The sequence below is a fragment of the Pongo abelii genome, chromosome 4 (assembly GCF_028885655.2).
Source record: "Pongo abelii isolate AG06213 chromosome 4, NHGRI_mPonAbe1-v2.0_pri, whole genome shotgun sequence".
Classification (NCBI taxonomy): domain Eukaryota; kingdom Metazoa; phylum Chordata; class Mammalia; order Primates; family Hominidae; genus Pongo; species Pongo abelii.
Window position 1 is genome coordinate 78,298,113 of NC_071989.2, and position 24,468 is coordinate 78,322,580.

At 39.5% G+C, this 24,468-nt stretch overlaps 1 protein-coding gene and 1 long non-coding RNA gene across 9 annotated transcripts in view; one reads left to right on the top strand and one right to left on the bottom strand.

Annotated features, from left to right (window-relative positions):
- The window catches only part of SLC30A5 (solute carrier family 30 member 5), a 36,039-nt gene extending 23,006 nt beyond the window's left edge, over positions 1–13,033 (top strand). For 4 of the 7 annotated variants that reach the window (XM_024247482.3, XM_024247481.3, XM_063724131.1 and 1 more), the window contains 6 exons: positions 141–298; positions 1,331–1,460; positions 4,507–4,708; positions 6,004–6,230; positions 10,769–10,897; positions 12,214–13,033. In XM_024247482.3, the coding sequence (XP_024103250.1) occupies positions 141–298; positions 1,331–1,460; positions 4,507–4,708; positions 6,004–6,230; positions 10,769–10,897; positions 12,214–12,384 (1,017 nt within the window). In that variant the 3' untranslated portion in view covers positions 12,385–13,033. The remainder of the gene's footprint in view (positions 1–140; positions 299–1,330; positions 1,461–4,506; positions 4,709–6,003; positions 6,231–10,768; positions 10,898–12,213) is intronic. The other 3 variants (XM_063724134.1, XM_054555607.2, XM_063724132.1) reach the window with 1 other exon arrangement.
- The window catches only part of LOC129059418 (uncharacterized), a 56,039-nt gene that overhangs the window by 1,857 nt on the left and 29,714 nt on the right, over positions 1–24,468 (bottom strand). For both annotated transcript variants that reach the window (XR_008525293.2, XR_008525294.2), the window contains exon 4: positions 13,110–13,217. This is a non-coding gene — a long non-coding RNA (uncharacterized LOC129059418). The remainder of the gene's footprint in view (positions 1–13,109; positions 13,218–24,468) is intronic.

Below are 24,468 nucleotides of genomic sequence, written 5' to 3' on the forward strand. Positions count from 1 at the left end.
ATAGGGTTTCTAATGTAAGTGGCAGTTAAATAACTAAACAATTATAGCAGATCTTCAAGTAAATTTGGGTAATTAAGGGTTAAAATCCTCCTAATTGAAACAGTTCCCAACATACTCCTTTTTGTGTGTGACATTTTTAGCTTTTTACCTTTGTGGAATTATTCTACGGCGTGCTGACCAATAGTCTGGGCCTGATCTCGGATGGATTCCACATGCTTTTTGACTGCTCTGCTTTAGTCATGGGACTTTTTGCTGCCCTGATGAGTAGGTGGAAAGCCACTCGGATTTTCTCCTATGGGTAGGTACATTGACTATCGAGGTGGTATATCTTAAGTGCAAATTCCATCTTAAGGAACAGAATTATATTACTTATATTACTTTTAATACAAATAATTTCCAAATCTTCATTTTTAGAAAATGTGAAGTAAATAAGGGGATGTGAATCAGGCATTTGATAAATACTGGATGGAATTAAGCTCAAAGATTATGCTCCCTTGGCCGAGCACGGTGGCTCACGCCTGTAATCCTAGCACTTTGGGAGGCCAAGGCAGGCAGATCACCTGAGGTCAGGCAGCCTGGCCAACATGGTGAAACCTCGTCTCTACTAAAAATACAAAAATTAGCCGGGTATGGTGGCACGCACCTGTAGCCCCAGCTACTCGGGAGGTTGAGGTAGGAGAATCGCTTGAACCTAGAAGGCAGAGGTTGCAGTGAGCCAAGATCGTGCCACTGCACTCCAGCCTGGGCAACAGAGTGAGACTACGTCTCAAAAAAAAAAAAAGAGAGGGCCAGGTGCAGTGGCTCATGCCTGTAATCCCAGCACTTTGGGAGGCCGAGGCGGGCAGATCACAGGGTCAGGAGCTCGAGACCATTCTGGCTAACACGGTGAAACCCCATCTCTACTAAAAATACAAAAAAAATTAGTCGGGCATGGTGGCGGGCACCTCTAGTCCCAGCTACTCGGGAGGCTGAGGCAGGAGAATGGTGTGAACCCGAGAGGCGGAGCTTGCAGTGAGCCAAGATCATGCCACTGCACTCCAGCCTGGGTGACAGAGCGAGACTCCGTCTCAAAAAAAAAAAAAAAAAACACAGAGAGTAAAGAAGGACTTTGATGAATATATAACATTTTAACAAATAGATATATATATATACACACGTGTATATATATGAAGGACCTTCCAGGCATTAATATGATATTTAAAATATTGCTAATTTTCTATTATTAATCACTTAGTAGTATGAAAATTTGGACTTGTTTCCTCATTTATAAAGTTTATACTTTAAAAATATTTGTCATTTTCCTTTTCTGAAAAATGTTCTATGTTTTTAGGTACGGCCGAATAGAAATTCTGTCTGGATTTATTAATGGACTTTTTCTAATAGTAATAGCGTTTTTTGTGTTTATGGAGTCAGTGGCTAGATTGATTGATCCTCCAGAATTAGACACTCACATGTTAACAGTAAGTCTTTTTATTTTCCTATTTGGATTTCTAGTCATACTTACATAGTTTTTTCTATCCTAAAGTTTAACTGTTTGCAGTTATTGCTCTAAGAAGGTTTTATTTTATTTTTTACTTATATCAACATAACTTCCTATCTTGCTGTTTACATTTATACTGCTCCCTCTTAGAAATTCTCTTTTTTTTTTTTTTTTTTGAGACAGAGTCTCTGTTTTCCAGGCTGGAGTGTAGTGGCATGATCTCAGCTCACTGTGGCCTCCACCTCCCAGGCTCAAGCGATTCTCGTGCCTCAGCCTCCCGAGTAGCTGGGATTACAGGCATGTGCCACCATGCCCAGCTAATTTTTGTATATTTTGTAGAGATAGAGTTTCGCCATGTTGGCCAGGCTGGTCTCGAACTACTGACCTCAAGCAATCCTCCCACGTTGGCATCCCAAAGTGCTGGGATTACAGGCATGAGCCACTGGGCCTGGCCAGCTATAGCAACTTTTAATGTTCTCCCTGTACCACCAAAGCTTTACATGTGCTGTTTCTTGTAGTTGGCATTTCCTTTCCTTACTTCAGCCTCCATCAAGATTTTGCTTATGTGAAATACTTTTTTTTTTTTTTTTTTTCCAAGCAAGTCTCCTGTCTCAGCCTCCCGAGTAGCTGGGACTACAGGCGCCTGCTACCACGCCTGGCTAATTTTTGGAAATACTTTTAATCCCCCTCTTCTCTCCACAAGTTTGTTAGATTCCTTTTCTCAGTATTCTCATTATGTTTTGTGCATTCCTCTTTTAGCAACATTGAGTTGCAGTTGTTTAATTTGTCATTCTTCCACAATTAAGATATATAAGTATCTTCAGGACCTGAATTACGTATTATTAACTCTTAAGTTCAGTTCTAGCACCTGGCTTGTCGTAGGAAATCAGTTGTTAAATGACAGAAAGCAGCTCTGGATCTTGCTGGTGGAAGCATACATGAGTAAAAATGTTTCTAGAATACAGTTTGGAAAAATAGACTTTTTTGGATTTTTTAGTGCTTGTATCCTTTGACATTTAATATTTATTATACATGAACATTCACACAAACATATAGAAGTACATGACTCTGGCCGGGTGCGGTGGCTCACGCCTGTAATCCCAGCACTTTGGGAGGCCGAGGTGGTTGGATCACCTGAGGTCAGGAGTTTGAGACCAGTCTGGTCAACATAGTGAAACCCCATCTCTACTAAAAATACAAAAATTAGCCGGGCGTGATGGCGCACACCTGTAATCCCAGCTAGTTGGGAGGCTGAGGCAGGAGAATCACTTCAACCACGAGGCAGAGGCTTTAGTGAGCCCAGGTTGCACCACTGTACTCCAGCCTGGGTGACAGAGAGACTCTGCCTCAAAAAAAAAAAAAAAAAAAAAAAAGTAGTACATGATTCATTGTACCCTTATTTATAATAGTGAAGAAATGGAAACAATTCACTGTCCACCAGTGAAAAAAGTAATTAAATAAATTTGTTATCTATATAATAGAATACTATGGAGCTATTGAAAAGAATGAGATATATCTGTATATACTGGCCTGAAAATATTTACAAGATGTACTAGTGAAAAACAAATTGCAGGCCATGCATGGTGGCGGGCGCCTGTAATCCCAGCTGCTTGGGTGGCTGAGGCAGGAGAATTGCTTGAACCTGGGAGGCGGAGGTTGCAATAAGCCGAGATCATGCCACTGCACTCCAGCCTGGGCAACAGAGCAAAACTCTGTTTCAAAATGAAAAAAAAAAAAATTGTAAAATAGCATTATGATTACATTGTTGGTTTTAAAGGGTGTTCTGTGTATGTATGTTAGTACACAGATGGAAAATACACCATTTTAAGCATGACTAACCCTTGGTGGTAGAATTATAGGGGACTTTCATCTTCTACATTTTTATGTTCCTGATAAAATACACAATATGAAGTATTTTTTTAGTAGGGGAGAAGGAGTACTTATGAGATGATGGAGTCTCTGTAAGCAGTACTTGGTTTCATTCAAAGTCATTAACCATCTACAAGCTTATAAAGCCTAATGAAATTTTAAAATCTGGAGTCAAATGGTCCGAATCAGGAAGAAGTAAATAACCTCCCTACACATTTAATAAAGTAAATCTCTTACTACTTTTGGAAAGTAATTAAAAGTATTTGTCCTTCTCATATTTATATTTTCCTTTTATAAAACAAATGGATTGCTTTAAATTGTAGATGTAGGCAAATTAACACCCTGAGCTACTACTATTCAAGATCATTTTGTAAGAGCAGATAATCAAGGAAAAGTAACTTTGTTTATCCTTTGGAGTATTATTGTGGCACCATTAAATTAAAGTAATTTCATTCACTTTGTTAAGAAAAAAATGAGAGGCCAGGCATAGTGGCTCATGCCTGTAATCCCATAATCCCAACACTTTTGGAGGCCAAGGCGGGAAGATCGCTTGAGCCCAGGAGTTTGAGGACAGCCTGGGCAACATAGACCCTGTCTCTACCAAAGAAAAAAATTTGTTTTTAATTTAAATAAATGCGAGATTACTATTGTATGTTTCCTTTTTATTATACTTGTTTTACTTTGGAAAATTTTACTGTGTTTAAGACATAATAAGACCATATTTGGAATCTGCTCATTAATAAATTATAATTGTTGGCATATAAACTGTTCAAATTTACCTAGTAATATAAAGATTTCAGGTACAGTGTATGCTTGCCCTAGTAAGCAGTACTTTCAAACTCTTCAATAAACAAAACAAAACTTTGCATCATTTATTTATACATAAACCATAAACCAAGTACATACCATTCTTAATTGAAATAAGTCCACATTCCTCTACTTACCAATTCTGCTTGATATTTGAAAGTTAAAATGTTTCTTCTAAAATGTTCTAAAATTCACATTTTTAAAATTTTGGACTTATTGAAACTTAGGTTTTACTGTGAATACTTTCAAAACTGTAAACAGAAAAACATATATAGCTATATAATAACTTTTAAATAACAAGTCTATTTTTAAATTACTAATTTAAAGGTTTTTTTTCTCCCTTTTGCTAGCCAGTCTCAGTTGGAGGGCTGATAGTAAACCTTATTGGTATCTGTGCCTTTAGCCATGCCCATAGCCATGCCCATGGAGCTTCTCAAGGAAGCTGTCACTCATCTGATCACAGCCATTCACATCATATGCATGGACACAGTGACCATGGGCATGGTCACAGCCACGGATCTGCGGGTGGAGGCATGAATGCTAACATGAGGGGTGAGTCCGTGCAAAATATTATCCTACTTTTCGACTGTGTTCTAAATCAACCCTCTGTGTTTATTTGTATTAAGTTTTGGGCTTCTGGTATGATAAGATTTTTAAAAAGCAATCTGTGACTAAAAGAAAGGTCTGAAGCTATCACTATAGAAAATACTCTTACCTGAATACACATAAAATTAAATATTATTCAGCCTTTAAAAAGAGGGACATTCTGGCTGGGAGCATGGTGGTTCACGCCTGTTAATCTCAGCAATTTGGGAGGCTGAGGCAGGAGTACCACCTGAGGACAGGAGTTCAAGACCAGCCTGGCCAATATGGTGAAACCCTGTCTCTACTAAAAATACAAAAATTAGCCGGACATGGTGGCAGGTGCTTGTAATCCCAGCTACTCAGGAGGCCGAGGCAGGAGAATCGCTTACAAGTGTGAGCCACCATGCCTGGCCGTCACAGAAAATTTTTTAAAAAGAAAATGAGGCCGGGAACAGTGGCTCACATCTGTAATCCTAGCACTTTGGGAGGCCAAGGTGGGTGAATCACCTGAGGTCGGGAGTTCAAGACCAGTCTCTCCAACATGGTGAAACCGTGTGTCTACTAGAAATACGTAACTTAGCCGGTTGTGGTGGCAGGCGCCTGTAGTCTCAGCTACTCAGGAGGCTGAGACACGAGAATCACTTGAACCTGGGAGATGGAAGTTGCAGTGAGCCGAGATTATGCCACTTTACTCCAGCCTGGGCAACAGAGTGAGACTCTGTATCCAAAAAAAAAATGAAAATATATTTGTTCTTAAATGTTAGTTTTTAAATGATTATAATTATAGAGTCCTTTTCATAGTGACAGCTGAATAGATATTAGTTGCAAGGTAAACACAGTGTGCTATTATGAACCTTCATTACAAAAAGGAAATTCTTACTCCTTTTTTAGAAATTTTTATTGCACTATAAAAAAAATGGAGGAAGTACTAATCATTTATTATGCTGAATTGTTTATTCTGATTGCTTAATATAAGTAACGTGGGTAATGTCAAAACTTGCCTCAAGTATGATTTTTGGGAAGCCTTTCCAGACAAAGTACACCATAAAATTCGGCACGCTGTGTCGTGAGTGCCTATGTCCTTATATTTTTACCACTGTATTCTGAATTGCTTGAGGGCAGTGACCATGTTTTAGGCATTTTGAAGTACTAGCCAGTAGCAGAGTATGTGGTGCACAGTAGGTATCCAGTAATATTGGTAGAATGTATTAAAAAACTAGACGTGCCTTAATTTTTAATGTTCTTATATATTTTATTTGTAGGTGTATTTCTACATGTTTTGGCAGATACACTTGGCAGCATTGGTGTGATTGTATCCACAATTCTTATAGAGCAGTTTGGATGGTTCATCGCTGACCCACTCTGTTCTCTTTTTATTGCTATATTAATATTTCTCAGTGTTGTTCCACTGATTAAAGATGCCTGCCAGGTTCTACTCTTGAGATTGCCACCAGAATATGAAAAAGAACTACATATTGCTTTAGAAAAGGTACTGTATGTAATTTCTTCACTACTTTCTTCCTTGAAAATCACATTTTTGAAGTCTTTGTTGGAAGTAAAACAGACAACCAAATAAACAATAAAACAAAACAAGGCCAAAAAAGAAATATAAAACAGCATTTAAAATTTAATAAGTTGACCTAACAAGAAATATGCAAGATATAAATGAGAAAAGTACAGTTTTACTTAAAGGACATAAAACAGTGACCGAATAGATGGATGAGATTTTCTTGGATGAGAAGACTCTTTATTATAATGATGTTGATTTTATTTTATTTAGATTTCAATTTAGTTGCCTTCATTGGATATTTTTGTTTATGGTTTGTGATGTTCTAAAATTATTTGGAACTTACTTCGAAGAGTTAGTGCTTGAGAATAAGAAAACATATATAAACTTACAGAATTAATTAATAGGATCCTACTTTGCAATTATAAAGTAACAGAATTAAGTGACAAAACTAACAGTTTGGATCGAGACCATCCTGGCTAACAAGGTGAAACCCCGTCTCTACTAAAAATACAAAAAATTAGCCGGGCGTGGTGGCGGGCACCTGTAGTCCCAGCTACTCAGGAGGCTGAGGCAGGAGAATGGCGTGAACCCAGGAGGCAGAGCTTGCAGTGAGCCGAGACCACACCACTGCACTCCAGCCTGGGTGACAGAGCGAGACTCCATCTCAAAAAAAAAAAAAAACTAACAGTTGGGTCCTTGCACAAGAATAAAGACATAAATCAACTTTTAAAAAAATAATAAGTTCTCGTTCTTGTGACCTAGGATTGTTTCCTGGACAGCACACACACAAAAAAATATATAGTAATAATAATAATAGGTTGTCTGTAAAAGAAGAAATAATAAAAAATGAAAATAAATGAGGAATTATGGTATGTAGTGTAAAAGAAGAAATAAAAATAGGTTGTCCAGAAACAGACCCAGGAGTTTATGGAATTCAGTATATAGCAAAGATGGTATTTTAGATCACTGGAGAGAAATAGTTGACCTAAATAACCAACTTTCGGTTAATTACTTCTTTACTTGGTGGGGAAAAAAAAGCTATATCTCTATACCATGTTATATGAAAATACATTTCCAGTGGATTAAATATGTAAATGACAAAATTATGAAACTACTAAATAGAAAAATATTTTTGTTTGTTTTTTGAGACAGTCTTGCTCTGTTGCCAGGCTGGAGTGGAGGGGCGCAATCCCAGCTCACTGCAACCTCTGCCTCCCAGGTTCAAGCGATTCTCCTGCCTCAGCCTCCCAAGTTGCTGGGATTACAGGCCTACCACACCCAGCTAATTTTTGTATTTTAGTAGAGACGGGGTTTCGCCATGTTGGCCAGGCTGGTCTTGAACTCCTGACCTCAAGCTATCCACCCACCTTGGCCTCCCAAAGTGCTGGGATTACAGGTGTGAGCCACTGCACCCGGCCAGAAAAATATTTTTATAATCACAAAGATAGGGAAAGACTTTTTAATATACTTGAAACCAGAAGCCAAAAAGGGAGGATAAAATTTACAAATTTGACCAGTTGAAAATTGCCAGTTGGTGGAAGATTTCATTAACAAGTATAAAACATAAAAGGCAGACCAGGAAAAAACATTTGCAGCACATATAAACAGGCAAAGGCTTACTGTCCATAATTCTTTAAGTCAAGAAAAAGACAATCTTAGCTGTGCATGGTGGCTCATGCCTATAATCCAGCACTTTGGGAGGCTGAGGTGGGCAGATCACCTGAGGCCAGGAGTTCAAGGTCAGCCTGGCCAACATGGTAAAAGCCCATCTCTACTAAAAATACAAAAATTAGGGTCGGGCGCGGTGGCTCACGCCTGTAATCTCAGCACTTTGGGAGGCTGAGGCAGGCAGATCACAAGGTCAGGCGATTGAGACCATCCTGGCTAACATGGTGAAACCCCATCTCTACTAAAAATATAAAAAATTAGCCGGGCATGGTGGCGGGCACCTGTAATCCAAGCTACTCAGGAGGCTGAGTCAGTAGAATCGCTTGAACCCAGGAGGTGGAGGTTGCAGTGAGCTGAGATCACGCCATGGCACTTCAGCCCGGGCAACAGAGCAAGACTCCGTCCTTCCCCACAAAAAAAAAAAAAAAAAAAAAAAAAAAAAAATTAGGCCTGGCACAGTGGCTCAGGCCTGTAATCCCAGCACTTTGGGAGGCCAAGGCTGGCGGATCACAAGGTCAGGAGATTGAGACCATCCTGGCTAACATGATGAAACCCTGTCTCTACTAAAAAAATACAAAAAATTAGCCAGGCGCGGTGGTGGGCACCTGTAGTTCCAGCTCCTCGGGAGGCTGAGGCAGGAGAGTGGCATGAACCTAGGAAGCGGAGCTTGCAGTGAGCCATGAACCTGGGAGGCGGAGCTTGCAGTGAGCCGAGATCACGCCACTGCACTCCAGCCCGGGCCACAGAGCGAGACTCCATCTTAAAAAAAAAAAAAAAAAAAAATTAGCTGGGTGTAGTAGTAGCGCACACCTGTAATCCCAGCTACCTGAGTGGCTGAAGCATGAGAATCGCTTGAACCCAGGAGGCAGAGGTTGCAGTGAGCCAAAAATCACACCACTGTACTCCAGCCTGGGCGACAGAGCAAGACTGTCTCAAAGGAAAAAACAGTCACGTAGAAAAATAAGATGAGAGTATAAACCAACAATTCCTAGAAATAAACAAATATAAAATAGACTCTCTTTCACCTTGTGGTTTACTACATCATATTAAAGTAATTGGGATCTGCTGATGAAAAGATGGCATCTTGAATATTTAAGTTCTATCATCTTAACCCATTGTTTTCATAAATAAAATTAGTAAAGTTCTCTCACCTCACAGTTAGTGGATAGTAGTACATCATGGGGTTTTTTTAAGTTTTTGTTTGTTTGTTTTGTTTTTAAATAGAGCTGGGGTTTCTCCATGTTGCCCAGGCTGGTCTTGAAATCCTGAGCTCAAGCCTCGGCCTTCCAAAGTGAGGGATTATGGGCGTGAGCCACCGAGCCTGGCCTAAAGTATTTTTTATTTCAATAATAATATATGTCCCTTGCAGGCTGGGTGCGGTGGCTCACACCTGTAATCCCAGCACTTTGGGAGGCCGAGGCGGGTGGATCACAAGGTCAGGAGTTTGAGACCAGCCTGGTCAATATGGTGAAACCCCATCTCTACTAAAACTACAAAAAATACAAAAATTAGCTGGGCGTGGTGGCACGTGCCTGTAGTCCCAGCTATTCAGGAGGCTGAGGCAGAAGAATCCCTTGAACCCAGGAGGCAGAGGTTGCAGTGAGCCGAGATCACACCACTGCACTCCAGCCTGGGCGACAGAGTGAGACTCTGTCTTAAAAAAACAAACAAACAAACAAAAAATATATATATATATCTCCATTGCAGAAAACTTCAAAATACAGAAAAGTGCAGAAAAGAAAAAAAAAATCACATAATTTTACCACCTGGAAAGAAATACTTTTTGTTTCCTTCCCATTCTATAAAAAACCATGTAAAGAAACATTTTTACAAGTTGTTTCCATATTAAAATTTTTGAAAATAAAAATGGCAAAAAACTTTCGTAGTTTTTTATAAATTTTCTTCCCACTTAATAATGTCATGTTGATTAATATTCTAATACATTGTTAATGACTGCATTATTACATTGTATGGGTAGTTGATAATTTATTTAACCAATCCTCTGTTGTTGAACATTGAGGATATCTTTTGAATGTGTTATCTCTATATAACAAATAATGTGTGTATGAATGTATCCGTGTAAAGGAGAACTTGTAGTTCATTGAATGTGTCTAGGTCATGGTTAAAATAGGCAGAGTTGTGCTGTATCAGGGAAAATAAGGGTACTGCTATTGATAAGAGCCCATTTTAGGTATAACAATAACTGTAACAGCTGAGCACAGTGGCTTATGCCTGTAATCCTAGCATTTTGAGAGGCCAAGGTGGGCGGATTGCCTGAACTCAGGAGTTCGAGACCAACCCCATCTCTACTAAAATACAAAAAAAAAAAAAAAAAATTAGGCAGGCATGGTGGCGTGCGCCTGTAGTTCCAGCTACTCGGGAGGCTGAGGCAGGAGAATTGCTTGAACCTGGGAGGCAGAGGTTGCAGTGAGCCGAGATGGTGCCACTGCACTCCAGCCTGCGACAGAGCAAGACTCCGTCTCAAAAAAAAAACAAAAATGAACAAAATAAAGATACCTGTAACACCCATTTGCCTTCCTACTCAGAGCTGCCATACTAGCATCATTCCTAGGTGAGATTTTTTTTTCCCCCCACACATCTGTAGCCTCCAGAAATAGATCAGAATATTTTAGGCACCTTTACTTTAAGCTAATTTCCCATCTCCTATTCCTTCCTGCTTCTGGCGTCTCATTATGGCTGTTTTTTTGTTTGTTTTGTTTTGTATTTTAAAGACCTTAATAGTGATCCTGGACCAAGGAATCTGTGTGTTTACTCTGTCAGAAAGCATCTCCATTGTGTTGTGTAAAGTAGCCTGTATGACCATTTATGTCACCTCTTTTATTTGACAGATACAGAAAATTGAAGGATTAATATCATACCGAGACCCTCATTTTTGGCGTCATTCTGCTAGTATTGTGGCCGGAACAATTCACATACAGGTGACATCTGATGTGCTAGAACAAAGAATAGTACAGCAGGTAATCTTTGTTTTTAAAGTAATTTCAATTGAGATCATTCATACCCAAAATTGTACACCTCATAAGTTATATGGCTCAGTAGTCATTTACTATTCAAAAATATCAATCTTCCAACTCTTTTTTTTTTTTTTTTGAGACAGGGTCTCACTCTGTTGCCCAGGCTGGAGTGCAGTGGCGTGATCTCGGCCCACTGCAACCTCCACCTCCTGGGTTCAAGCAGTCTCCCTGCTTCAGCCTCCCAAGTCGCTGGGATTATAGGCACCCGTCACCATGCCCGCCTATTTTTTTTTTTTTTTGTATTTTTAGTAGAGACGGGGTTTCACCATGTTGGCCAGTCTAGTCTCAAACTCCTGACCTCAGGTGATCCGCCCGCCTCGACCTCCCAAAGTGCTGGGTTTATAGGCAAGCCATCATGCCCGGCCTAATCTTCCAACTCTGTAACGGTAATATAACTTACTTTTTACATCTAGATTTGTTTTATATCTAAAAATTGCTAAAATAAACGAAGTTTTGTGTTTAGAGGATAAGCTTTAATTAATGTAAAAAAATTCATTTATGAATTTGATTCATCTTGGTTCCCAGTAGATTATCAAAAAATAAGTTATTATAAATATATTCCTAAATTAGTAATAATCAACTTGGCAGGGTATATGCTATGTTTGGAGATAGAGGTCAGAACAGTTACTAAAGCCCTGTTCTAGATGTGCCAAATTGGAAACAATGGCTGTTTTCCTTTTCTACTGTGAATGTCAAATCAGTAATTTACTGACCTAAAAGAGTCTAATATTTTAACTAACTAAATGATGAACATTACTTTGAAGATTTATCTTGGACTACTGTAACTGTTTGTTTGTTTGTTTGTTTGTTTATTCATTCATTTTAGAGACAAGATCTCACTATGTTGCCTAGGCTGGTCTCAAACTCCTGGGCTCAAGCGATCCTCCTGCCTCAGCCTCCCTGGGCCACTGTGCCTGCCCTGTAACTATTTTAAAAATGTGACACAGGTTTAATATTCCTTATCTAAAATGCTTGGAACCAGAAGTGTTTTCGATTTGGGATTTTTTTTTTTTTAATACTCGCATTACACTTACCAGTTGAGCATCCCTAATCTGAAAATCCAAATCCAAAATGCTCCAATGAGCATTTCCTTTTAACACCATCTTGGCACTCACAAAGTGTCAGATTTTAGAGCATCTCAGATTTCGTATTTTCAGATTAAAGATACTCAACCCGTATCAACTATGTACAGCATATTAAGACGTGTGTACTAAATGCATTACTCTAAATGCTTCAAAATATCTGGATTTTTATAACAGGTTACAGGAATACTTAAAGATGCTGGAGTAAACAATTTAACAATTCAAGTGGAAAAGGAGGCATACTTTCAACATATGTCTGGCCTAAGTACTGGATTTCATGATGTTCTGGCTATGACAAAACAAATGGAATCCATGAAATACTGCAAAGATGGTACTTACATCATGTGAGATAACTCAAGAATTACCCCTGGAGAATGAACAATGAAGATTAAATGACTCAGTATTTGTAATACTGCCAGAAGGATAAAAATTACACATTAACTGTACAGAAACAGAGTTCCCTACTACTGGATCAAGGAATCTTTCTTAAAGGAAATTTAAATACAGAATGAAGCATTAATGGTACAAGTGGAGTAATTATTTAAATTATGTGTATAAAAGGAATCAAATTTTGAGTAAACATGATGTATTACATCATCTTCAAAAATAGATATGATGGATTCTAGTGAAGACCAAAATTACTTCTGTTTACTTTCTATCAGGAAGCATCTCCATTGTAAATATGTATTTACATGTTTATTACAAAGACCCAAATGAAAAATTTTTAGTCCACTTTTTGCATAGCCTAAGGATAAAATAGGAATAAAAGTTCTATATTTATGAATTTTCTGTATATAAAACTGGTTTCTAATTATAACTTAAGTCCATTAAGTAAAATCTGTATTGCCACTTTAAATGTAAACTAAATTATTTGGGAGAAACTTCAACCACTGATATGAGATAAGCAGTGAGAATAGGGAAGTGTATAACATCACAGTTTTTGATGTATTACAAAAGTCAACCACTCTATAAAATAAATTTTTTTTACTTTTGGTAATATTTGCAAATGAATAATTAATTTATTAGGGTAAAGAACTTATACTAAGTTGTGTCCATGTTATTCATTTACTTACCATGTTTCTTTAAAGTAGAATATTTCCTTTCTTGTTATGTATTTGACATTCCAAGCTGCTTATCAAGCTGGTATCCAAGCAGTGGTAAGCTTTCATCCTTTCTTAGCTCTATAATGTTGTGAAACAGCCAGTTAAGAACATCGTAAATAATTGTCAACTCACAGTTGAATTCTCTGCCTATGTAGGTAACTTTTTTCTAATTTCTGGAACATATAGATTTATAAGAAATATCAAAGAATAGGTAGTTATTTCAAAGTTTAATAAGTAAAACTTATTCATAAATATTTGAGCACCATGAAATCAAAATACCCTATAACTACTTTCTATAGTCATATCTAATTTATATTTTTTTCATTTCCAGTTGTAACTAGATATGTAGTAAAGTCTGAAAAGACTTTACGATAAATAGATAATAACATGCAGTTTTATCAGCACCAAAGAATGTTGTCCAAAAGAAACTTTTTAATACCTGTCTTTATTTATAACCATCTGAATATTTTCATTCTTATATTAAGAATTTTGATAAGTAGGTTGAATTTAGTATGAGTACTATTTTCTTATATATACCACAATGGCAAACATGTATTATAAATCATATTTTTGTCTTACCAATTTTAATATATGAGAAGTTTTAGAAACTTGTTGTAAGTTATTTTTATATTCCTTGTCTTTTGCATATTTTTTGGCCAAAATCTTCAATACATATTAAAATTTTTGAGTGGTGGGAAAATAATTGCATATTGATGTTTTAATGCAATTTTTATACATTAAAAAAATTAGGTAGATAGGTGCAATAAATATTACACCAAAGTTAAAATTATCATTTCCCTTAGAAGACATACAAACAGCAAAAAAATTAATGTGATTGTGAGATATTAGAGTGAGAGAGAGCGGGGGCTGAAGGTTAAGGAGGTACAATTATAAAGTATGGAAACTCTAATATTGAAAGCACCAGGGTACTGTATTTCAGCTCATGCAAATCATGCAACTAGGCCAGGTGCAGTGTCTCATGCCTGAAATCCTGGCACTTTGGGAGGCTAAAGTGAAAGGATAGCTTGAGCCCAGGAGTTTGAGAACAGCCTGAGCAACAGCAAGATTCCATCTCTACAAAAATTTTTAAAAATTAGCTGGGGCATGGTGGCACACACCCCTTGGGAGGCTGAGGCAGGAGGATTGCTTGAGCCTAGGAGGCCAAGGCTGCAGTGAGCCATGATGGCACCACTGCTCTCCAGCCTGGGTGACACAGCAAGATTTTATCTCAAAAAAAAAAAAAAAAAAAAAAAATTTCATGCAACTTCAGGCAAATCAGCCTTTCTAAGGTATCTTTTTTTTTTTCCTCATACATAAACTATATAAAACCTCAAATCTACAGCACAGGATGTGGGAACAAAAGGTATAATGTATGTGAAAATGCAGTGGAAGTTGAAAAAGGCTAAATAGGCTGGGCACGGTGGCTCACACCTGTAATCCCAGGACTTTGGGAGGCCGAGGCGGGCGGATCACGAGGCCAGGAGATCAAGACCATCCTGGCTAACATGGTGAAACCCCATCTCTACTAAAAATACAAAAAATTAGCCAGACGTGGTGGCAGGCGCCTGTAGTCCCAGCTACTCGGCAGGCTGAGGCAGGAGAATGGCGTTAACCTGGGAGGCGGAGCTGGCAGGCAGCCGAGATAGCGCCACTGCACTCTAGCCTGGGTGACAGAGCAAGACTCCATCTCAAAAAAAAAAAAAGAAAAAGGCTAAATACGAAGAATTGTTACTTTTTAAGCCTGCTTAAAGGTAGCCATCATTAACTTGTCTCTTTTTTTCTATAAATCAGCATCTCAAGAGATTAATTAGATGTTTAACGTATAAATAAGTTAAAAATAATGCCCAAAATAGAAGCCTGTTTTGAGGGAGGGGAGTTTGGATTTTTTTTTCAGAGACAAGGTCTCACTCTGTTGCCCAGGCTGGAGTGCAATGACATGATCATTGCTCACTGCAGCCTTGAACTCCTGAGCTCAAGCAATCCTCCCACCTCAGCCTCTCCAGTAGGTAGGACTGCAGGTGCACACTACCACACCGAGGTAAGTTATTGTTTGTAGAGACAAGGTCTCACCATGTTGCCCATGCAAGTCTCGGAACTCCTAGGCTCAAGTGATCTTCCCACCTCTTCTTCCCAAAGTATTAGGATTATAGGCGTGAGGCACTGCACCCGGCCCAGAAGCCTGTCTAATAGTTCATTTGCCCCAGGAAAGGTGATGGTGGTTATTTACCACACCTATTAATTTATCTTCCTTCCCTTTCTCTCCAACCATTGTTTTCTATTATTACCAATTTGGGAGCTCATGATGTAGACTTAGAATACATTTTGCATCTTTTATAATATAAATTTATTGTTTCTTTAACATGATAACCGATCAAGGCCCAGCACAGTGGCTTACACCTATAATCCCAGCACTTTGGGAAGCTGAGGCAGGAGGATCACCTAAGCCCAGGAGTTCGAGACCAGCCGGAGCAACATAGAGAGATCCCCATCTCTAAAAAAACAGAAATAACTGATCAAACTTTAAACTTTTCTAATTTCATCAGAAAAATAAGCTGCATAATTAGATATCTCTGCATAATTAGATATCTCTAACCAAAGGATCCTGGTTTTACTTTAGATTATGATTCTCCCCTAAAATGTCTACTATAGTAATGCAGAGATGTGTGTTTTTACTAGTTAATAGTCACATGGTCCAAAGTTCAGAAGAGTAAATGGCATAAAGACTTCCACTTCTTTCAGTCACGTACACAGCTCTCCTCTCTAGAAATGACTATTCTTGTCAGTTTTTAGACTATCTTTCAAGATATTATATGCATATACAAGAAAAAACGTGTATTATTTTTCACTTCGAAATTATTCCATAATTAAAACAGTAAAAAGCATTCTTTTTTTAGCTGCCTAATAACTCCATTGATGGATTTTTTTTTTAAGATTGGTTCTAATCTTTTTCTATTCTAGACAATACTAATATGAATAGCCTTATACAGACATCATTTTGCATGTGTCCAAATAAATATGTAGGATAAGTTCCTACAAGTGGAACTTCAGAGTCAAAGGGTTTGGAATGTTTATAAATTTGAAAAATATTATTAAATTTTAATCCATTGAGATTGTAACAGCTTACCCTCCTGTAAGCAATGTTAGATGTCTTAAAATGGAAATAGAGAAACATTTCTTATGGCCTTAATGAGTAGCAAATTAAATATGCAGAGAGATTATATTTAGATGGTTGAGCTCAGTAATAAAGCCACAAAGTTCATTTCATTTTAGAGTGATTTTCCAGAAGGAAAATTTTCTGGTAAATTATTTAATTAATTAAATGGTAAATTACCAAACTTTTTCTTTTTTTTTTTTTTTTTTTTGAGACAGAGTCTTGCTCTATCACACAGGCTGGAGTGCAGTGGTGTGATCTCTGCTAATTGCAACCTCTACATCCCAGGTTCAACTGATTCTCCTGCCTCAGCCTCCTGAGTAGCTGGGACTACAGGCATGTGCCCACCACACCCAGCTAATTTTGTATTTTTAGTAGAGACATCATGTTGGCCAGGCTGGTCTGGAACTCCTATCCTCAGGCAATCAGCCTGCCTCAGCCTCCCAAAGTGCTGGGATTACAGGCGTGAGCCACCGTACCCGGCCCTTTTTCTGTCTTATTCCTTATATCCACAGCACATTTCTGACACAGACGTTCAAAGATGGTTATCATATGTAGTGCATATAGAAACGCTGTTCTGTTACATATTTTCTTTCCTGATATTTTTATTAAGGTGTTTTTAACATAGAATAAACTGCCTGGGCGTGGTGGCTCACACCTGTAATCCTAGCACTTTGAGAGGCTGAGGCGGGTGGATCACGATGTCAGGAGATTGAGACCATCCTGGCCAACATGGTGAAACCCTGTCTCTACAAAAAATAGAAAAAAAATTAGCTGGGCTGGGTGTGGTGGCTCACGCCTGTAATCCCAGAGCTTTGGGAGGCCAAGGTGGGTGGATCATGAGGTCAGGAGTTCGAGACTAGCCTGACCAACATGGTGAAACCCCATCTCTACTTAAAAAAAAAACACAAAAATTAGCCAGGCCTGGTGGCATGCACCTGTAATCCCAGCTACTCAGGAGACTGAGACAGGAGAATCGCTTGAACCTGGGAGGTGGAGGTTGCAGGAGCCAAGATCATGCCATTGCACTCCAGCCTGGGGCAATAGAGTGACACTCCGTCTCAAAAAAAAAAAAAAAAATTAGCTGGGCGTGGTGGTGCGTGCCTGTAATCCCAGCTACTTGAGAGGCTGAGGCAGGAAAATCACTTGAACCAGGGAGTCAGAGGTTGCAGTGAGCTGAGATGGCGCCACTGCACTCTAGCCTGGCAACAGAGCAATACTCTGTCTCAAAAAAAAAAAAAAAAGGAAAAGAAAATCATAGAATAAACTACACAGATCTTAAGTGCTCAGTTCAGTGAAGTGGTGAGGACATGGAGCAACTGGAACTCACTGCTAAAATTAAATAATACATGCACCCTGTGACCCAGCATTTTCACTCCTAGGTATTTACCCAATATGAAGCATGTGTTTACAAAAAGACTTGTACAAGAATATGTATTCATAATAGCAAAAAAAACTAGAAACAACCCAAATGTCCATCAATAAGAGAATGGATAAGTCAATTGTAGTGTATTCATAATGGAATAATAAGCAGTAAAAAATAAAATTACCATTATAATTTAGAAGAATCTCAAAAACATGTTAAGTGAAAGAAGGCAGACATAAGAGAGTTCATGCTGTATTCATTTCATTTATATGAAGTCCAGAGGGCACGGTGGCTCACATCTGTAATCCCAGCACTTTGGGAGGCCAAGGTGGGCAGATTGCTTGAGCTCAGGAGTTCAAGACCAGCCTGGGCCACATGGCAAAACCCCATCTCTAAAAAAATACAAAAATTACCCAGTCATGGTGGCATGCACCTGTGGTCCCATCATTTGGGAAGCTGAGATAGGAGGATCACTCTTGAGCCCAGGTTGAGGCTATACAGGAAGCTATGATTGCACCACTGCACTCTAGCCTGGGAGGCAGAGTGAGACCCTGTCTCAAAATTTTTTTTTTTCGAATTCATGTATATGAAGTCCAAGAACAGATAAGACTAATACATACTGATAGAGCACAGAAAGTGGGTTTGCATTAGTTTTCTGTTGCTGTTGTAACAAATTACCACAAACTTAGCGGCTTAACATGCATTTTCAACCTCAGAAGGCTGATTAGTAAAAAAATTTTTTTAAAAAAACACCAATGCATTGCCTTACAGTTCTGTAGGTCACAAGTCCAGTATGAGGCTCAGTGGGCCAAATTCAGGGTGTCAGCTGGCTGCGTTTCTTTCTGGAGGATCTACAGGAGAATCTGTTTCCTTGGTCATTAAGGTTGTCGGCTGAATTTAGTCCTTATAGACATAAAAACATGGTCCCTGTTTCTTCACTGGTGTTCCCAACTTCTAGAGGCCACCTGCATTCCTTGCTTGTGGCCCCTTTCCTCCATCTTCACAACTAGCAAGAGTGGGTCACGTAGTTCTCATGCTTCAGATCTCTCCTCCCTCTTCCTTCACCGCTGCACCTCTCTGACCTGTTCTGCTTTCCTCTTCTGCTTATAAGGACTCATGCCATTGCACTGGGCCCACCCAGGTAATCCAGGATATCCTCCCCATCTCAAGGTCTTCAAAGTTCCATTTGCCAGGTAAGGTAACATATTCACAGGTTCCAGGCATTAGGGCATGGACATCTTTGGAAGGTCCTTACTCTAGTCATCTTGGGAGGATAACAGATTTGTTGTAAAGGGGCAGGGAGGATCTTTTTGGAGTGATAGAAATGTTCTGTATCTTGATCAGGGTGGTGGTTACACACGTGTATACAATTGTCAAGTCTTAAATTATAATTTCTACATGATTGCATTTTCTTTTTCAAGTATTTTTTATTTTGCTTTTAATTATTTAGAAGCTACTTTGTGCTAGGCACTGTATTAAGCACTTTATGTAATCATCTTGTGCTTTTTTTTTTTTTCTCCTAGCACACTGATATTATCACATATTAAGTTTGCTTTAGGCCGGGCACTGTGGCTCATGCCTGTAATCTCAGCACTCTGGGAGGCCGAGGCAGGCTGATCACTTGAGGCCAGGAGTTCGAGACCAGCCTGCCCAACATGGCAAAACCCTGTCTTTACAAAAAATACAAAAATTAACCAGGCGTGGTGGTTCATGCCTGCAGTCCCAACTACTTGAGAGGCTGAGGCGGGAGGATTGCTTGAGCCCAGGAGGTGGAGGTTTCAGTGAGCCGAGATCACTCCACTGCGCTCTAGCCTGGGTGACAGAGCAAGACCCTGTCTCAAAAAAAAAAAAAATTTCCGTTAGCTAGTCAAGTTCGATAATGCAGTAAAGTCAACTAGACTCATTCAGGTACATATTATTCCACTTTATGGTTATTTACTATTTGAATTTAAAACCCAAGGTTTCTCCCTGCAACAAACTTTAATAAATAGATGTATTACTATTCACACAGTTACAGACAGCCTATTTAAGAAAATAATACAATCATTTATGGCTTTTTGTGTTTTATTTATGTTTTTATGTATTAGTTTTTAGAGTCTCGCTCTGTCGCCAGGCTGGAGTGCAGTGGTGCAATCTCGGCTCACTGTAACCTGCACCTCCTGGGTTCAAACGATTCTCCTGCCTCAGCCTCCTGAGTAGCTGGGACTACAGGTGCGTGCCACCACGCCCAGCTAATTTTTGTATTTTTATTTTAGTAGAGACAGAGTTTCACCATGTTGGCCAGGATGGTCTCGATCTCGACCTTGTGATCCATCTGCCCACCTCAGCCTCCCAAAGTGCTGGGATTACAGACATCAGCCACCGTGCCCGGCCTGTGTTTTATTTTTAATTATAATTCTTTTCTTCTGTTATAGCAATTTATGGCTTTTGAAACAATAAATTAACTCATAACAAATACTGAAGGCCTTTATACTAAATACACTGCACTAGGAGCTAGGGATAAAGTCATCAGTAATACAAAGTCCTGCCCTAATGGAGCTTACTTCTAATGTAGAAGACAAGACCAGTATGTAATAAAATGTAGTAAGTGCTATGAAGAAAAGCAATAACTTCCTGAACTTTTGCCATGTTCCAGATAGACACTGTTCTAAACAATAAATATGTGTAATTATTATTTCCATTTTACTGATGCGGAAACTGAGGCAGGAAAAGGTTAATTAACCTGCCCCAAATCATACACGTTGTAAGTGGGAAAGCCCCCTTTCTCAACTAGGCACTCTGGATTCAGGGTTGAGACTCAACTAAAACAGGGTTCAAGGACAGAGTTATAGAGGTGCCAGAGAGTGGTTGAAAAGGATTTCTATGGAAGAAGACTTCAGCACTGCATTGAAGTCAGGAGGCAAACAATCTCCAGGATTCTAAACCATCTTCTACTAACAGCTACTATTCTAGACTGAGAGAACATCAAATGAAATGCAAGGACATTTGAGACAGGAGGTGCTTAGCATGATTAAAAAAAAAAAAAAAAAAGCAAGAGGCCGGTGATAGCAGCAAACTTAGACAGACAGCACGTTGAGAACTTGGAAAGTCTGTGGATGGCTCCAAATAAGGTACTGACTTGAGCCAATATGTTTCAAAAGGATCAGGGTAGGAGAGCAAGAGTAGAATCTAGGGGACAGTTGGAAGGCTTTTGCTGAAGCTGAAGTGAGACAGGATGGTGACTTGAACTAAGTAACATATTCATGGCCCCTTATTTGTAAGCTTGAAAGACGAATCAGATACAAACCCTACCTTCAATATGCTTGTTACAGTAGGGAAGAGAAGACATAAGTAACTCAGAGATTAGAGATTTGATGCCATAAGCAAATAGCAAACTTCAGAATGTGGAGGTTACTTTTATTTTATGAGTTGGTCTTGCTCTGTTGCCAGGCTGGAGTACGGTGGCGTGATTATGGCTCACTGCAGCCTTGAACCCTTGGGCTCAAGTGATCCTCCCGCCTCAGCCTCCCTATAGTAGCTGGGACTACGCCCGGCTATTTTTTTATTTTTTGTTGAAACAGGTTCTATGTTGTCCAGGTTGTTCTCAAACTCCCAGGCTCCAGCGATCCTCCCACCTCAGCCTCCCAAAAAGCTGGGATTACAGGAATGAGCCATTAAGCCAGGCAGAGGTTACTTTTAGCTGAAGAGAAGAGGGCAAGGCTTCAAAGAGGAAGTGGCATTTGATAGACCTAGGGGACTGGTAAGCTTACCATGGAAGTCTGATGGTAAAGGGATTCATTCCACCTGGAGTGAACCATGTAAACCCGCTGGCAGTTCAGTTTTGCATCATCTTGGCCTTCAGACATGGGATAAATAGGCCTACAGTCAGGAAGCTTAGGAGCAGGGATTTGAGGGTATTTGAATACCGGGTTAAAGATCTATTACTCTCTGGCCTAGCACGGCGACTCACACCTGTAATCCCAGCACTACGGAAGGCCGAGTCGTGTGGATTATCTGAGGTGAGGAGTTCAAGAGCAGCCTGGCCAACATGGTGAAACCCCGTCTCTACTAAAAATCAAAAAATTAGCCAGACATGGTGGCAGGATTACAGGATCTAGGGGATAGCTACTCGGGGTGGGTTGGGGGAAGAGGGGTGGAGGACTGAGGCAGGAGAATCGCTTGAACACGGGAGGCAGAGGTTGCAGTGAGCCAAGAAGTGAGACTTCTGTCTAAAAAAAAAAAAAAAAAAAAAAAAAACTATTACTCTCACAGAGGTTACTGTGAGCCAAGATTGTGCCACTGTACTCCAGCCTGGGCAAAGAGTGAAATTCCATCTCAAAAAATAAAATAAAATAAAATAAAAATAAGATCTATTATTCTTCTCTCTTTATTGTTTGTTACGAGTTAACCATAGACATGTTAGGTAACCATAAGGGGGTTAGTTGTCTAACCCTGTAAAAAAGCATCAGGTAAATTATACTTACACTTTACAAATGCCTTACTTCAAGTAGACTTTCCTGTTGTTGGTTGCCTCGATTTTCCTTAAGAACAGGATAGGCTTGCCTAATATGAAAGACTGCAATTGATACAGTGGGATGGGCTGGCCTAGGAATAAGACTCCCCACCATAGTAGTGATCTAACTGCCAGTGTCTTATTCCCTCATTTTAAGTCATGGGGTTTGGATTCAGTAAATATAAGGTGGATCCCTTGTAGTCCCATGAAATCAAGGGAATAGTCCCAAATTAATCTATGGGGACTGTTTTGTTAAAGGTATCTATTTAGTCAACGGATGCGTTAAAGGCCTAACATATGTAAAGCAGTGTGTAGTATGCAAAAGAGGTATGATATGGTTTCTACCCTCACAGGAAAGCACTGTTTATTGAGCATATACAAATATGTAAAAATAGAGGGCATGAAGAGATGCATGCTGAAAGAAGGGCAAAAGTAATATTGTTTTGTGTTCAGAAGAGGACAAGAACCCCTTCTCCTGGAAGATTAGAAAAACCTTTATGGAGGAGATGGCATACACTGTTGATAATCAGAAAAAAGCAATGGATTAAGCTATGATTATGAAGATTGACTCAACCATATGCTGGCTCCATGGCAATTCAACTTAAACTCAGAGCTTCAAGTTCCTCAACTATGCACACTAGTTTTTGGATCAGCACCATTCACCTCTTCCCACCCTTGACCCCACCAAATAGCAGATTGTAAAGCACAGGTAAGCACCAGTGTAAGGCTATTAAATTGTGCTTGCAAGTCTCCTCTGTTACTGAATCCCATGTTACTCAGCCCCAGCCTTGGAACTTCGGACTGCTGTACCTTCCAGGAAGACTACTCACTGTGCGAACAGAGTAGCATCAGATACACTAGGAGTGGACTGTGGAAGAGAACCCTTACTTCAATTTCCAGGTCCAGTAGAAGGCCCTCAATCTCCGCCACTTTTCTTTCAGGCCTTCTCTTTTATTACTTGCCCTCTCTGTTCATTTCCTTTTAGCTGCCTCTGTCTTCTTGCCATCACTTAACTAAGCAAATTGAAGGCCCTACGAGGATTAAACTTAAGCCTTGTAATGGAAGATTTCTCAAATATGTAAGATATTTACTTGTGAAATACTGCACCTCAGGGGACATAACTTATGTCCCAGAGCAGTCTCTGTAGAAAGAGAAACAAGTTCCCCTTGCTGGAGCACTATAATTAACCGCAATAAACAGAGCCTCCATGCAAAGGAGGCTTTTTTGCGTAAGAATCAATTCAAGAAAAATTTAAATACATACAGACCACATTCTAAATATAACAAAACTAGTTTTCACTAGCTTCTCAAGTGCTGATTCCAAAACACTCTTACCTCTAAGCCAATTTGCATATTCTCCATGCCCACACACATGCGTACACTGGGATGGGAGTAGGGTCATATATGTCTTGAAGCTTCATGCCTCAATACAATATTCTGTTACTTGATTTTTTCTCTAAAGATTTAGAGATTCTTGGCCAAGCTTGGTGGCTCATGCCTTTAATCCCAACATTTTGGAAGACCGAGGAAGGAGGATCCCTTGTTTCTAGGGGTTCAAGACCAGCCTGGGCAACATACTGAGATCTCCAACTCTATTAAAAAATAAAAATATATATACTTATTTTTTTTTAAGACAGAGTTTTGCTCTGTCGCCCAGGCTGGAGTGCAGTGGCGCAATCTTGGCTCGCTGCAACCTCTGCCTCTCAGGTTCAAGCAATTCTCCTGCCTCAGCCTCCCAAGCAACTGGGATTACAGGCATGTGCCACCACGTCTGGCTAATTTTTCTATTTTTAGTAGAGACGGGGTTTCATTATGTTGACCAGGCTGGTCTTGAACTCCTGACCTCAGGTGATCCGCCAGTATTGGCCTCCCAAAGTGTTAGAATTGCAAGCATGAGCCACCAGGCCTGGCCAAAAATAATTTTGTTTTAAAAGTTAGAAAAATGATTTAAAGACTCTTTTAGAATCTAAGTACGCTCACATTTTCATAGAATATTCTTATTTATTTAAAAATTAATTTTTTTTGTAATAGAGATGTGGTCTCACTATGTTGCCCAGGCTGGTCTCAAACTCCTGAGCTCGAGTGATCCTCCCACCTTGGCCCCCCAAAGTGCTAGGATTACAGGCATGGGGCCACTGCTTCCAGCCCACAGAATATTCTTAAATGATACTCAGGAAACCTTTTTCTTTTTTTGATTAAAATAGAGACAGGGTCTCACTATGTTGCCCAGGCTGGTCTGGAACTCCTGGCCTCAACTGATCCTCCTACCTCAGCCTCCTAAAGTGCTGGGATTACAGGCATGAGCCACTGTGCCCAGCTCC